At 49.8% G+C, this 16996-nt stretch overlaps 1 protein-coding gene across 1 annotated transcript in view; it reads left to right on the plus strand.

Annotated features, from left to right (window-relative positions):
- LOC146204273 (sal-like protein 1) overlaps positions 1 to 14373 on the plus strand; it is a 151090-nt gene extending 136717 nt beyond the window's left edge. The window contains 3 exon segments of the mRNA XM_084586350.1: positions 10803 to 11765; positions 11768 to 11973; positions 11975 to 14373. Coding sequence (XP_084442476.1) covers positions 10803 to 11765; positions 11768 to 11973; positions 11975 to 14236 — 3431 coding nt within the window. The 3' untranslated portion in view covers positions 14237 to 14373.
- The last annotated feature ends 2623 nt before the right edge of the window (positions 14374 to 16996 follow it).

Raw genomic sequence — 16996 nt, forward strand, 5'->3', positions numbered from 1 at the left:
GACGAATGCAGCTACGACTGCGATTTGCGGGCACCATAAAATTCGCGAAATAACTGAATTGCTCTAGCTCAAATGCTAAGCGCCTGGCTTCAAATGGTATAGCGGGTATAGGGCTCGCGGTCGTGAGGTTTTCTGTATCTCAACTTTCTCGCCCTACTAGATTTGTAAGACATTCCAATTGCGCCTTCAACTTTACTTTGTTCCATTGAGGTAATTTCGTTTCACATGGGAGCGGGGCGGCTAAAGGTGGCTCGTCGGGCGGATCTCTGCTTTTTATTTCACTTTGTTTTACTATGGTCCGAGAAAATGGTGACGATAACACTATGCAGGCGTCGAAAATGCGATTGCACTGCAAACAGGGAAAGACACAGCTTGAAAACAAAAAAACACACATCTGGATGTCATAAATATTGCTGAAGGGGCTGTAATTTTAGTGGGCACAGTGAGACAGGTGGGCGGCAGCTGTTCGTACAGACAGCTTAGCTTGCACGAACCGCTAAAACGATCAGTGAACTTTAAAATACTCATTGGTTGTGCGACTACTGAGCTGTCAAGACGTGCGAAGGTATGCAAATCAGTCGGGAATTGTGCACATCACATCTCACTGTATCGCTATCGCCCGGTATCGCTAAAGAGGAAAGTATATAACAGTTGCATCTTACCTGTACTCACCTATTGGGCTGAAATGTGGAGGCTAACCAAGAAAGTTCTACTTAAGTTGAGGGCAACCCAGAGGGCTATGGAACGAAAAATGGTAGGGGTAACATTAAGAGATAGGAAGCGTGCAGAGTGGGTCAGAGAAATAACTCAAATTACCGACAATCTAGTGGAAATTAAGGAGAAGAAATGGACATGGGCAGGACATGTAGTGCGAAGAGAGGATAACCGATGGTCGCTTAGGGTAACTAACTGGATTCCAAAGGAAGGAAAGCGTAGCAGGGGGCGGCAGAAAGTTAGGTGGGCGGATGAGGTTAAGAAGTTCGCAGGGGTCAAGTGGATGCAGCTAGCACAGAACCGGGTTAAGTGGAGAAATATGGGAGAGGCCGTCGCCCTGCAGTGGGTATAGTCAGGCTGATGATGATGATGATGATGATGATGACATCTCACTGCGCGGGTATGGCAGGCCATTAGACACCCATTTCAAAGGCTGCAATTAAGGACCCAGTTTTAGACATGATAATTCACCCTTAAAGGGGCAGTTTTTTTCTTCTTCTTCTGCAATGCTACCGAATACCACATATAAAACAAATTTCACCCTCAAAAGACTTTAGGGAAAGTGCGTGCAAGCCTGAGAATAAAAAGGGGAAAATTTCAACAGCCTGGGAGTCCAGGTTTTGAAAGAAAGGAAATCATTACTCTAACCGAATGATTGTGAATACGACATTTTGGTTCCATCCTTAATTATTTGAAATGATGAGCACGACTTATACATGAATCACAGTTCATATGATCTGCCTGCAGCCTGAAAATAATGATCTAATTTATCTTCTTTTGTAGTTCGGTATCAACAGCCCAGCGATGGCTGTGGTGTCGAAGTTTAGTATAATTCATATGAGTCATAAGAAAGCTGCAGTATAATAACAGCTGCTGCTTCGTTCGTTGCCATTCCGAATCTTCCGACAGGCTGTCCTAAGAGGTGCAATAAGATTAAAAAAACAATACGGTTAGTCCCAGCACAGTGAAACCAATTCAGAGCTGTTCAGAGTCGCCTATGCTAACCTCCAGTGTTTTTTCGTTCACTAAAGTTAATTAATTAATAAAGCATAATTATCTATTTTTTGTAATTATTAGCCTGAAAAAAAGTGTCAACGCAAAAACTATAGATCTTCTCGAAAAACGGATAGCTACGTTGTTTCCACCACGCTACGACTTACGCCGCCCTATTTATATATAGGCCTTCAAAAAATGCTGTCACGTGACCAGCTGTTACTTTAAATCATTCGACAGGTGCGTACAACCAGCTTCATCGTAGAGAGCGTGGCAATGAAAAACAGATTTTGTTATCTCGGGCGCAACTCGAAGCGAAAGTTACGTCTCAAGTCACGAGGAAGTCTCTCTCTCTTTTTTTTTTTTCGCCAGGCATCGTTTTCGACTGGTAAAATTGTCACTTTGCGTAAACGCTAGTTTGATGGAAACAACGTAGCTACCTGTTTTTCGAGAAGATTGCAACTTTTGCACTGACACTTTTTCGCTCAAGCCAACAATTGCAAAAATAGCTAATTGCTCTTGACTAATTCAATAACTGTATTGAACAAAAATACTAGAGGTTAGCATAGGCGACACTGAACACTTCTGAATCACTCTGCCAGGGCTAACCGTATTATTTAAAATCTTGGTCCAAGTTAGCTGGGACACCATATAAAGTACCATCCCCAATGTTTTCCTTGGCCTTGCCGACTGTTGGCTTCTTTCCTTCATGTATTATAACGAGCACCCTCATTTCCCTTAACTGATCGGCGCATATATATATATATATATATATATAATTTATAACGATAAGGGAGAAAATTTAGCAATATACTATCTAGCTGCCACAAGCGACTAGTACATGATGTTCCGTAACAGTAATGCCTTACGTATCAGTCATTCTTAAAAAGAAAGCATGCAACGAAGAATTAGCTGATACTTCAATTATTCTTCTTCATTAGATAAAGACAGTGACTGGACAATCATTAAGGAAGAAAAGTAATCTTACAGAATGAAGAGGAATGGTTAACACGCGATGTCTGCGAGCCGAACCCGAAATTTTGTATAAAAAGGGAGAGAGCCAGAGTAAGGGACAACATAAGAAAGGCAGCGATATGCTTATAGTTACCAGTACAAGATGTTGAAAAATAGACTTGCTAGGTTTTTGTCTCTTATGCCACAGGCCGAGTCTTCTTCTTCTTCTTCTCCCTCGTTGTAATGGCACATACCCACAGTGGGGGATTGGCCAGAAATCGTTTTAGGTGACATACTATTCTTGATAATGTCGATTTGACTATATGATATAAATAACCTACTAATTAGGAGCTAGTGTTGCTGAAATAACTTGAAATTTTAAGGCGATGTACTAGAAAGCAATGAAAAAAAGGAATACAATTGTAAATTACTAAAAATAACAATAAGAAAAAATACAATTCAGACAGCTCAGCGCTAACACACAAATCTTCCAGTAGCAATATTATAATTATGAAGTAATTCACACACCGGTTTTAGGGCATACCCTTTGACGGTTGCACCAAAGGAGAGGAGGACAGGAACTGTAAATGGCAGTCCTAGGCGAGCAAGAGGTATTTCTAGATAATGTCTTCTCTGAGTAGCATACCTGTGGCAGGAGAGGATGTAATGTTCAATTGTTTCCACGTCATTACATGACGCACAAAGATTGGACGGCGTGAATCCAGAGCGACATAAATAAAGATTGAGGGAAGGAATTCTACAACGCATGAGCGTCATGGAAACCTCACATTGCCTCGAGGTACAACATCGGACATTCCAATGGAAATTTAAATGATTAAAATCCGTAGTCGCAAGGAGTGGCTCATGGCTCAAGGAGTTTAACGTTTGAAATCGTTCAAAACGGGATATTTTTAGCAAGATAATATTGGGTACAACATCGGCAACAGGCCCACTGAGAGCTGAATTTGCTAAATAATCCGCCATTATATTAGAAGCGATGCCGCAGTGTCCCGGAACCCACTGAAAACGTACTTCCTGTAAGTGTATCGGAAGGAAAAACATCAGGGTTTGTTTCAAAAGACGCATTTTCGGACTTTCTAATGCTGCTAAGACTGACAGGCAGTCAGAGAGTATGATTACGTGAGTAACATTACCGGGAACTTTTTGAAGGGTCAAACCAATTGCAAGCAATTCAGCAGTAAATATTGGTGTGTAATCAGGGATCCGTACAGAAAAACTCCAATCAAGTGCGTTGGAGTAAATCCCTATTGCTGCTTTTTCATTTCGTTGTGAGGCATCTGTGAAAATAGGTACGTGTCGTGGATATTGTAATAGATAATCTTCAAGGTGTCCCTTTATTATCGTGGTAGTCAAGTGTTTTACATTAGATGGCAACGACTGGTCAAAGCACAGTGTGGAAGTAGCTTGAACATTGCCAACACGTCTTACTGACCTAACCGAAACTGCAATTTTGGACAGCAAGGACTGAGTAAATACAAATTGTGGTTGCTTATATTGCGGCCAATGATAATCTAGAAACTGAGATTGGTGTGTAATAAAAATGGGAGAAGCCACTCCAGACACAGATTCCAGTGCTCTTAAAAAGGTTCGCACAGTTAGCAGCTCAAATCGAGAGTTCAAGTCACGTACACGGGCCTCTAAATAGTGGACTGCATTTGAAACTGCTCTTGGCAACCCCAAACATAGTCGTAAAGCGCGCCTCTCCAGTAGCAACAAAGGTCGTAGTTTGTAAATAGGACTGCCCGAGAAAAGAACACAGCCGAACTCCAGAATTGGTCTCAAATAAGTTTTATAGAGAAACAAAAGGGTATCTCTACGCATACCGAATTTCTTATGGCTAATTCGAATCAGGCGACCAAGGGCTCGCTCACCTTTCAGGCAATTACTTTTGATATGAGGCCGCCAGTCTAATTGGGAGTGGTATAATACACCCAAGTATTTTAATGATTCAACCTGTGAGATTTGTCTCTGAGTCGCTGGCCGATTGTCTCTGGCCGAGTCGCTGAGGTGTGCATAAAAGAAGATTTAGAACAAATGATATGTGACCAATAAAACAAAAAGAAAGAAGGCAATTGCCGCAAATTTCTAAATGAGCTATACAATCAATTAATAACTGTTTTATTACTTGTAAGAAGCATCTACTCATTAACATTAGGAGAATAAAGGTGGCCGTAATCCTAGGCCACTCAATGTGTTTAGAAGCAGCCTGGTACACGTTACGGAAAAGAAGTAACGATCAATGCAATTGCTTCCTCTGGAATATCACGGATTTTAGTGGTCACTTACTGCTTCGGAAAATAAATGTTTCTTTAACATACCTGCATCTCTTTCGGTATTACAGCAGAGGGGACGCAGTTACAGAAAAGTCATCGATTACTATTGCAGTACTCTTCTTTCAAATTTATTACTATAGATACAGTTGTACTGGAATAAATTGGCGTGGCTTAATTACTCGATAGTTTATCATCCATTGCATTTTCACATGAAGGTGTTTTTCTCATTTGTTGCTTCTACCCCGCCGGGGTGGAGCAGTGGTTACGGCGCTCGACTACTGTTCCCAAGGACGCGGGATCGAATCCCGGCCTCGGTGGCAGCTTTTCGATGGAGGCGAAAAGCAAGGCGCTCGTGTGCTGTGCGATGTCAGTGCACGTTAAAGAACCCCAGGTGGTCGAAATTTCCGGAGGCCTTCACTACGGCGTCTCTCATAGCCTAAGTTGCTTTGGGACGTTAAACCCTACAAACCAAAACCAAACCAAACCATTTGTTGCTTCTAGTCTTTTCATGTATTCTGCTGAAGAAATCAGCTGAGAAACTGGAGTGTCAAGAACGCTTAGTTGCGCAGTGGTTCCATGTCTGCATTTGGGTTCCGTATGAAGCGTCTCGCCTCGTTGTTGACTGTTTAGTAGGGCACTCTGGGCGAGGCCACAGAAAAGCTGATAACAAAAAAAATCGTTGGTAGGTGAGGTCTTGGTAGCATTAGATGCGCGGCCTCTGCGCATAGTGGATGATCGCAGTTGAAAAAAAAAAACTGTAAAGTTACCTCTATTTGTGATAAGGAGATATGACATTGGGCACCGTGTAGTTAATTTTAAAAGCTATTGTTGCACTGCTGCCATTAACGTTAAATCCGCATATTTGTGGGCACTGGCCAGAACGAAGCTTCAGCAGCGCTTTAAGAGCGACGGAGCCAGAAATATTTTTGGAGGGGTGTTATACGCCTCCGACTAAAAAAAAAAAAAAAAGAGAGAGAGAGAGAGAGAGAGAGATAGAGAGAGAGAGAGAGAGAGAGAGAGAGAGAGAGAGAGAGAGAGAGAGAGAGAGAGAGAGAGAGAGAGAGAGAGAGAGAGAGAGAGAGAGAGGAGAAACGGTGAAACAAAGACTGAAAAGCTGGGGGGGGGGGGGGCGCAGCGCTCACGGTAACGGAGGGCTACTGGTACGGACAGTTCCTGAAGTGATATGCTGCTGCATGAGAAAGGGGGTATTCCTTGAATGTAAATGTGATGCTTTTGAAATCCCTTACTTAGTAAAAGGTTGAGAGTAGCCCAGGAAGCATACATTCTTGAACATCCATCGTATAGTAGTTCTCCTCGTGCCTGTCGTGATGACAGGTTACCTGGCACGGAGCTCAAGTCCACAACGGAGTACACGCGGCAACTCCCATCGTGCGAAACGTTCCGAGCGGGCCACGCATGAACGCTATAGCCCCACAGAGGCGGTGGCGCGCAAATGGAGGTTTATGTCTGTCCTGGCCTCGTTATTGGAGTCACGCCGGCCCTGTCGACGGGAGGCGTAGCATCTCGAACGGTACGCTACATTTGTGTCTTTGCTGATAAAAACTTTAAATGTGTAAGGCTGTCTGCGCAAACGTCGCAGAGGCACGACCGCAAAAATGCTATCTCCCACCGCGACTGTCTCTTTTTGTTTTGCGCGGCCGATCTAGTTGTTACGTGGTCCGCTTGCCTCTCGGCCGATCTGCTGCCGAGACAACGGCCAAGTGTTTAATCTGGCGAATATATTTTCCAGCCCTTTTCGTCTTTCTTGTTTCGCTTTCCTGCGGCGGCGAACAACGCGGGTGCGGCTCGGTCACGCAGAGGCCGTCTGAGGAGGCGACAAACGGCCTGCTCTTTGTCATGTGTGCCGCTCATGTTTTTATGTGGAGACAGGACACGTCGGCGGTGCCCGGCGCACCGAGAATGGGCTGCCGATGCCTATCTCGGCGCTTGATCGAGGCGCGCTCTGTCGTCTCGCAGCTACGGCGCATAGCTCTCTCCGCCGCACTTGTCATCGGGGCTACCGACACCGAGCCAGATTCTGCGCGGAAGGCCGAGCCTCTGTGACGAGAGCGGTGACAAACCCGGGAAGAATATTCGTCCCGTTGAATTTGAATAATAAGCCCGGTCGACGTACGCCGCAAAGTTTCTTTGCCGTGATACGTAGCTAACAGGGAACAATGCTCGCGGGGACGTGTTTTAGATGACATCACCTTGAGGAGATCGACGGCAGTGGAAGTTCGTGAAGAACCACCGTATAGCACTTATCATCATGGCTTACTTACACGAGTGCGAGGGCGCAAAGTAGAGCTTGATGGCGTCTCTCCTTCGCTCTCTCTGTTAAATTTTCTGCTTCTGTTGCTCCGAACGCAAGTGTTCACTGCACTGTGTCATTACTCGTAGGTTGCGTAGTAGGATATCTTCTGCACTTTGAGTTTATCGAGCATGCTTTTGCGGCCCTGAGTCATGTGTGCGTGCATATTAATCCGGTGCGTACGGGCGTTTTCTTGCACGGTTAGAACCACTTGCCGTTGGCAACCCCCTCGTCCTCACAAGGAGCACCTATGCTGCAGACGCTGAATGTAGTACGTTTTTGCGGAAACAGCACGGCACACAGTGGAGAAAAAGGAAGACGGGACCTGTTCTGTCTTCCTTCTTGTCCGCCGTGTTCCACAAAATGGCATACCTACTATCTCGGCTTTCCGTGTTACTGCATGTAGGGGAGGCTCATAAACCGCAACAGGCGATGAGTGGAAAGGCTGGAAAAGAGTCCTTAACTTTTCGACGTGAGCTGCTGCCAAAGGTCGTTGCCCAGAGATACAGAAGCCTATCAATACAGACTTAAGTAACGGGGCGTGCAGCTTGTGGCGTCCCGTACTGCGCCGGACGGAATCTTGGCCGAACAGCGCTTACCACTGCTTCCAGGGTAGCCTCGACAGTATAGAGTAAGACGAGAGAGTGAGAAGACAGAGAGCGAGATAAAGAATTGCAATAAATGCTCCTGCGGTTCGCGCGGTAAGGTTTTCAGTGCAATTAATTTGGTGCAATTTTATTACCTGTCCGCATGCAGCGCCCCGGCACATTTCAACTCTTTCGGAAATATTCTGTGCGTTGTCTACGAGGGCGCAAGAACCATCCGCGTCAAAAGGGCTAATCAGGACACCTGAATTCCTGATGGAGGGCCGGAGTTGTATTGCTGCCTCCGGGAGTATATCGGGCTTGCTTCGCCAACGGAATCAAACGAAGCGAATGTGCTGCCCATCGTAAGGACGCCATCAAGTCGCCGTAGCTTCACGGAGCGCATGCGCGAGCTCCCAGGATCGGGCGCAGTTTTCCATTTGCCTCTGTTCCTGGTGATTTGATCCGATCTGTTCCGCCAGAAAGTCACGCACTTTTGGTTTGTTTTCGCTGACCTATACTGATCTCATAACTGCTTTCACTGTATGCCAGCCCATCCTGGCCCACCGCCCACTGCCGTGCCGATAGAACACATTAACGGCCTGCTTCGCAGCAGGGACGCGTGCAATACACGCCAAAAGAAAGCTCCTACACGTATAGGGAAAGAGAGAATCAGAAGGGAGAAAAAAAGAGATGGTGGCGAGAGGAAGAAGAACCGGGAGGCGCAGCCCGAGGAAAGAAGCGGGCGCACGCCGACGAGCTGGGCTGCTTGGGTATGCGCGGCACGGGTTTCGCTAACGGTGTTCGGCGCGCAGCTCCCCCAGAAAGCGGGCAACCCGTTGCCGCTTTATACGCGCTTTGTGGCCGGAGCGTTCGCAGCATCACTTCTCCGCACGTGAAATATTGAATGCTGGGCGCCGCCTCGGAGTAACGCGCTTGACGACTCTTCCGAGCCCATTGGACGGGGAGCCTTCCCGGCGCCTCGGAAGCGTACCAATCTTGCGGATGGATAGTGCGCTGGCTGCGGCCCGAGGTGGCGCGTCGGCCCGTGTTATTCCGCTCCTGCTGCTGTTGTTGTCATCTGGGCATGAGCGGTTTGCGCGGCTCCCCTTTCCACCCTCTACCCATGCATCTATATGTATGTGCGTTCATCCGAGTCGCTGCTCTCCAGAATCACAATTCCACTCTTATACGACTGCGCGTAGACTCAGGGCGCTTTTCTCCGGAGATGGCTTCCTCGCAGGGTTATTTGATGCCCCAAGTGCGGGCAGGTTGCACAGCGCGTCCTGTTCTTTGGGGGGGGGGGGGCACGGATGTGCCGCCTAATTGCGTTTCCTCGGCGCGTTCCGCGTCACTTGCGCGATGGTCGTCAAAATGGAAACGGGTGCTTCCTCCCCGCCGCCTTCCGGCTGATGGCGGCGATGATGTTCTCCGAGTGCCGTTGAGCGCGCCCGACGAAGCTGCATCGCGATTACTCTCGGAAGGACCTCGGACGCCGTTGTTGACAGCTTACTGCTCTTTTACCGCGCTCCTTGTGCTGGCCGGTCTACAAGCAGCGACGTCGCAGTTCCACCACTCCGTACTTACCACGTAACGCTTGAGAACAGAGGTGCCTCTGAACACATGCAAGTGATGCCACAGGCGCTAACCCTGCAGGGGTCTTCTGGTGAATACTGGCCTTGGCAATTTCTACCAGCCTTCGTGGTTGTCCTGCTTTGAATACAATTACTCGAACGTTTCTTGTTGCGGTAATTATGGGCAGGCTGACGTTATATTCATTTAAAAGTGCCAACTTTTTTTTCTTCGGGAAACGGGAGGGGGGAGGCCAAGTTTTTTGTCCCAAGATTTATGCGCAGTAAGCAGCATCTGATTTTAACATCAGGGTGCAATGTAACGTAAGTGAGCCATTTTAGGATCTGTTGGGCGTACTGTGACTATTCTTGAGTGTTCCAGTGCTCCTTTCGTGCTCCACCATGCGATGCCTAGGATCCTTGCGCAGAAATTTTGAATAAGTGCATTTTTCAATAGGAAGTTCTTTATGAATGCTTTTTTTTTAAATTCTAAAGTTCTGCTATAATAATCAATATACCTGCGCATCTCCACTCGAGATGTGTGTAGTGCATTGCCATCGTCAAAAGCGATCCTCGTTTTCTTCTACAGCAGTCTTAACTACTCAATGCCAGCATAGGACAAACTTTAAAGGAAAAATGTTCGTGCGCTTCGGAATATTGAACCACTTCGTTCACTGTTTCCTCAGTAGTATCGTATAATACTTCACATTCGTCTCCCAATTTAAACTCAAGAAATGTGCATGCGTTGATTACTGCTATATATATATATATATATATATATATATATATATATATATACGTACGGCAGCGCAGTTAGATTGCGGAACAGCTCTCTGTTACTTATTATGCTTTCGGTGCATGTTTCGCTACAAGGGTTTGCTGTATATTGACTGTGCATGAAATTTACAGTTTGAAATATTTTTATTGTTCTGGTAGGCGGCGAAATAAAACAAATGACACTGTTTCAATACATAAAGCGTTTTTTTTTTCATTTGCTGCGGAAAAACCATAGAAGCTTCATTTTCGTGTTGGTGTTTGAAAGAAGCTCCGATCCCGTCTTAAGCGCACCTTGGTTGTATCTGACTTATGTCAATAGAATAATACAAAAAAGAGAAACGAAAACTATGACTAGTGCGTTTCGTTGCATTTATGCGCTGGTCTTTATGCTTTCCTTATTGCTGTTGAGATTATATGGTCACCTGCGTGTGCGGAAGTGGCGTTTCGAGTAAAGCTTGGACCTGTATAGAAGTAAAATAACGCTTTATCGGAGTAAGCTCACGGCGATCCAAATAGTGATCTGCGTGAGATATTGTGCTAATGGCAAACAAAGGCGCAAGCTTTTACGAGCGTCCCTCACAGCTGTGTCTTGTCTGCTGCGCAGGTTCGGGCCGAGGCGGGAGCAGCACTGGCGGCGAAGAAGAGAGCAGCGACGACGAGCACGTGTGTGGCCGCTGCCGCGCCGAGTTTCCGACGCTCGACCATTTCCTGGCCCACAAGCGTTGCTGCCCGAGCGTCGAGTCTATGGGGCTGCCGGGCAGCACGCCTAGCCGGCTGTCTTGCAGCGACGACGATGCGGCGGGCCGCCAATCGGCGTCGGACGCGGCCGAGGTGGACGAGGAGCCCTCAGTGGCTGCACGACTGCCTTCCACACACGTGGCGCTGGAGGCCCTGCAGAGCACCAAGGTGGCCGTGGCCCAGTTCGCCTACGGCAGCACCGGAGGCCCTGCCGAGATCGCCGCGCTGCACGAAGCGCTGATGGCGCTCCAGCAGCAGCAGGTCGTCCAGCTGCACATCATCCAGCAGCTGCAGGCGTACGTGGGCGCGTCGCCCACACTTCCGGTGAACCTGACCAGGGCGGCTGACAGCACGCCACCTCCACCGCCGCCACCGCCGCCGCCGCCGAGAATCGAGCCCAGCCCCGAAGCCCCGGGACAGACACACGCGACCCCGCCGCCGCCGAACACCGTGGTCGACCTAGCCACCGCCAAGGAGACCGAGCCGGCCGAGCCGCCCGCGGAGTCACCGCTCGGGGAGCCCATGGCCAGCAGCCTGCTGGTGGCGCCGCCAGTGGGGCCGCCACCGCCAGACGAGCCCAACACGCTCGAGCTTCTGCAGCGGCACACCGAGAAGGCGCTGCAGGACACCATGAGCGGCGGCTCGTTTCTGCTCAACGGCCTCGGCTCCCCGGATCCGAGCCGCCTGCGCAGGAAGGGCGACGGCCGACCTGACGAGGCCTACCTGCGCCACCGGTGTCGCTTTTGTGGCAAGGTGTTCGGCAGCGACAGCGCGCTGCAAATCCACATTCGCTCCCATACCGGGGAAAGACCCTTCAAGTGCAACGTTTGCGGAACAGGTTTTCAACGAAGGGCAACCTCAAGGTGCATTTTCAAAGACACCGTGCAAAGTACCCACACGTGCGAATGAACCCGCATCCTGTTCCGGAGCACTTGGACAAGCATTTCCCGCCTTTGGAGCCTCCCGGGGATCGCAGCCCGACATCGCCCTCCGGCGCTACGTCGTCGCCGCCGCCATCGCTACAACCTGCGCTGGCCACTTCAGCCAGCACCTTTGGGAGTTTTGGTCAAGGCCGCGGCGCCGCGGCCTGAGGACCTTGTCGGGCCCAGCTGCAGCGGTACTCTGGCATTACGTGCAACCAGAAGCACGTCTCCTGGCTCTGAAACGACGAGCAATTTGACTACACCGATGATGTCGGCAGAGCTTGAAGGCGAGCGCCCTTTGAGCCTGAAAGCCGAGCCAGAGGATGACGCAGATGAAAAACTGTCTGACGAAGACAGGGACTCGTGCGGGGTGAGCGGTTCTGCCGACGACTCTATGCCGTTCACATCGGGTGGATCATTCTTGAGCGGCTCTTTCTCGACGCTTCAGACGACCGCAGATGCAGCAGTTCCACTCCATGCGGATCCCGCTTTCTACCAAGACTTGCTGCCGAAGCCTGGAAGTAACGACAACTCGTGGGAAACCCTCATGGAGGTGACGAGGCCGTCCGAGACCTCCAAGCTGCAGCAACTGGTGGACAATATCGAGCACAAGCTGAGTGACCCGAATCAATGCGTGATATGCCATCGTGTGCTCAGTTGCCGCAGCGCCTTGCAGATGCATTACCGGACACATACTGGTGAACGGCCATTCCGCTGCAAAATCTGCGGTCGCGCGTTTACTACGAAAGGAAATCTTAAGACACACATGGGAGTGCATAGAGTCAAGCCACCGCTACGCGTACTTCACAAGTGCCCTGTCTGTCACAAACAGTTCACCAATTCCCTTGTGCTTCAGCAACATGTCCGTATGCACGGCTCTGAAAGCTTACATGCGACGCAAAATTTTCAAGCAACGTCGCAGAGGCCAACACCGCCACCAAAGACGTCTTCGTCTCCTCCGCCGAGCTCCCCATCTTCACCTGCACCCGAGCAGAAAAAAGAAGAGGGTCGGTCGCCCTCCCCTCAGCCTTTGATGCGACCACTCAGTCCTGAGCGCCCGCCGTCTCAGCTGACGTCGTTAGCAGCACTCGAAAACCAGGTTAAAGGCATCAAGACGTCATTGCAAGTGCCGGCATTGCCCTTTGGTCCCTTTGGCATGGGTCTTTCGTCTGGCTTTGGCCGCTTCGATGACCAGTCGCTTCTGCTGGGTCGAACACCAGAAACAGGGCAGCGGTCCCCGGCATTTTCGCCTCGAGCTGGGTCCGAACTATCAACCGGCGATGAAAGGTCGACGCCGGGGGCGCCGTCGCCATCTGGCGGCACTTCACCGCCCGTGAACGGTGGACCATTAGACCTTACGCCGCGGACATTGCTCGGTCGACCAGCGGACAGCTTTTCTGGGCGATTCTTCGCTGCGCCGCCGCTGGGTGGTCTGCCGTTTCCTGGCGCCGCGCCCGGCCGCCCCAACACTACATGCCAGATATGCTTCAAGACGTTTGCCTGCAACAGTGCTCTCGAGATCCACTACCGGAGCCACACCAAAGAGCGACCGTTCAAATGCAGCGTCTGCGAGCGAGGCTTTTCCACAAAGGGAAACCTCAAGCAGCACATGCTGACGCACAAGATCAGAGACTTGCCGGCCACTTTGTTCGCGGCCACTCCGAGTGCCGGGGCGAGCGGACCGAGTCCGGCCCCGAGCCCTGGGCGCTCTGCAAGCCCCTGCTCCGAGCAGCGGCCAGGTGCCAGCCCCGACGAAAGCCGGACCAAGAGGGTGGAGCCGAGCGGGCCGCCGCCGCCGCCGCCGCCGCCACAGCAGCAGCAGCATCCGCCTCGGAGGCCTCCTGGGCTGCCAAGGCACGTGTGCCACGTGTGCAACAAGCCCTTCTCGAGCTCTAGTTCTCTCCAGATCCACATGCGCACACACACTGGTGACCGGCCCTTCAAGTGCTCAGTGTGCGGCCGCGCCTTTACCACCAAGGGCAACCTTAAGGTGCATATGGGCACGCACATGTGGAACAACGGCAGCTCACGCCGCGGCCGCCGCATGTCCATCGAGCTGCCTTCGCTGCTAAGCGGGCCCAAGGCCGACTTTGCGCCGCCGCCGCCGCCTCACGAGCTCTTCTACCCCTACCTGGGGCCGGCCTACCTGAATGGCATGCTGGGACCGAAGGCGAACGAGATCTCCGTCATCCAGGGCGCCAGCACCGAGCCCCGGCCGGGAGACGAGGCCGAGCCGCAGAACGGCGCCTGGGCCTGGAAGATGGCCTGCAACTTGTGCGCCAAGATCTGCGGTTCATCGCTCGAGCTGGAGGCTCACCTAAAGGCGCACCACCGCAAGGAACTGGAGGTCCAGTCGCCTGACAACGTGGCCGTCTGAGGCCGCCCGCACCCCTAGTCCATGCCCTCCCCTCTCGTCCCCTTCCCCGTAACTTATTGTCTCATCCACGAGTTGGTTATGTCTTCTGTGATAGTGCACCTCCACGACCTCCCGAACTGCCGGAACTGTTTTCTCCCTCGTGTAACCTCGTTTTCATTGGTTCGGCCCCCCCCCGCGGCTCTCGGCCCGTGAGTGTACAGTGTTTTCTGGGGCGCGGCCGCGAGCCCCCTCCACCCCTTCCCGGGCCCCCGCCAGCCGTCGGGCACAGCTGAGGGCCGGGGGAACCACGCGAGTGATACCTGGGCTGTGATATGTGTGGTGCCCTCGGCCCTTTTGAGTTTGCGTTCCCCCTACCCCTCCACGCGCGCCATGCTCTACGACGGCAAAATACACTGGGCATTCCATTGCTACACACACGCGCAAGCGGATGCATTCCGTACCTCCTCCCCGTTGTTCTGTCTCGAAGCCCTGGGCCGTCCCCGTTCAGGCGTAGCGCTCGACGGACCCCTCCTGCCGCCCTCTCCACACACTCCCCTCTTCGTTTCTCTCTGGGCACGGTATTGCGCACGTGCTTCGGGCGACAACGTGAACAGACAAAAGGCCAACAAGTCACGTGACATCGCCAGCCACTGTTTGTACTCTTCGAGATGCTCTCTGCAGCGTTGTTGAAGCCACAGGCGCGAGGGCATAGATTACAGTGAGGATCAAAGCGTGCGATACCACGTGTACGATGCGAGCTAGCAAAGCTGTTAAACGTTGCCGAAATCGCGGAACTCCAACAGAAACAGAGGCAAACTCGACAGGGCCAACTTCCTCGTCTCGTGCTTATCGCCGTTTGGCGTGTTTCTGAAAACCGAGGAGAGACTCTTTGGAGCTACAGCGATGAGAAAAGAAAAAAAAAAAAATCCTCATATCTTTCTTCTACCCCGAACACAATTCTTTGGTCCTTGCGAATGTTGTCCAGAGAAGCCTACGATCTTGAAAGCTTCTGACCAGTGTTGTGACTAACGTAGTTGAACTTGCATTCTAACTAGCGGCAGCATTGTTAGGGAGTCAAAACTGAAGTGACGGAGAAAGTCCCTTTCAGGATGCATATTTCATGCCGAAGTTGTTGCAGTCTCTTGTGTGCAATGATTTTCCGTATTTTTTTTTTCTGCAGTAAGTATGACACCGCTGAGCGTAACGGATATGTAGAAAGCACTGTATTGAGATCGCGGAGAAATGGAGGAAGGACGTGTCACTTTGAGGAAGCTTTCGTAAAGCCTAAAATTCTCTCAGATTGCTGGCTCTTTCCGCTTTCTCTTCCAGTTCTGATCATGGTCAGTCTGTTACTAACAGCCTATTGTGTTTACTGAAACGTCGTGTATTGATGTCAAATGCTGAGATGTTCTTCAAGGAGTCCTCAAGTACTGTGGATCAACAGCGTTTGGAACTACGCAGTATGCACTGGCGATGTTGTGTGAACTCGGTGTAATATGCTGAGGGGTAGCAAATGTTATATTCAGAGAAAAATCTTAAGTATGCTCACTTGCAATTATTTCCTTGTGTCTCCTATTATGTTCAAAGCCTTATGTAAAGCATTGTGAATGGTTTTCTGCCTTTATGTGACGCGTTTATGCTCACTTGCCTGGAGTGATGAAAAATTATTATCTGTGATGTGCCGCTTTTCTGCAGAAATTAGAGCTACGAGAGCCACACATTGCATTAGGCAGTACAGCGCCTATAACTGTATTCACGGTAGTCACGCAGGCAGTAAATAGGTACATATCCACTCGGGGTGTTAAAACGAGTCAAAATAACATTTTGTTCTCCGAAAGAAAGCAAGCAACGCGTTTTTTTTTTCTTTTTTCTTTTTTCTTTTTTTCTTTTTTTTTTTTTCGGGAAAGGACACGAACAAGACGCCTACCCCAACCTCTTCTCGGTAGTAACGACCTTTCAACATTGTAACCTTTCACCATCGCGCATTTTATTTTCATTTTTATCCTACTATTTATTTCTCGACTAGCACACGCCATGCAACAACACAGGGTGCTGCTACAAATGTTTTCGTCCCTTCGAACACTAATCACTTGCAAAGGCTACCATTCTTTGACGTTTCTTCGGTCGGCCTAGTCTCGCCTTTCACACGCGTGTATTCGACGATATTAACTCCAAGGTTTATCGTGCCTCGGGCCGAGTACGACTCGAGCACTTAACGCGAGCGTTACGTGCACTTACATAGTAGTGCGGGCTGAGGCAATATTAAACGTAATTGACAATAATAATTGTGTTATTTTTAAAGCCTCACTGTTCTTTCTGCGGTGACGTAGGTATGCCTTAAATGACGGGAAGCAGTTCACATTCGCCAAACGGAGCAATTGATTTTTGAATGCTGTATTTAGGCTGCCTTAATCAACGTGTCTCGCCGTAATTTGCCTTTGAAATGGCTGCAAATAACTGCGGGGTTGCCATGCACGGCTCTGAAATCTGCCATGTACTACATCGCACGATTTAATTTTTTTTTTGTATATTCAGATATCTGAGGCAGAGCTTCGGAGGATTCTTCTGAACGCGCATAATTATTTATTTGATGGTTGTTGCCTGTAACTGTTGACCACTTCGATGAAGGTACAGTCGTGATGCGCTGTGTTGTGCGGTTGAGCCATACATAAGCGAGCAAGTTTGTGCACGTGGCCTTTTGAGAACACCCACATAAAAAAACGGCCCACAACACATTTTCCCCTTAGATGCAGCGAATAAAATATGCATTGTTATTTTCCT

This window comes from Amblyomma maculatum, chromosome 1, assembly GCF_055883805.1.
Source record: "Amblyomma maculatum isolate TAMU_Amacu chromosome 1, ASM5588380v1, whole genome shotgun sequence".
NCBI classification, from domain to species: Eukaryota; Metazoa; Arthropoda; class Arachnida; order Ixodida; family Ixodidae; genus Amblyomma; species Amblyomma maculatum.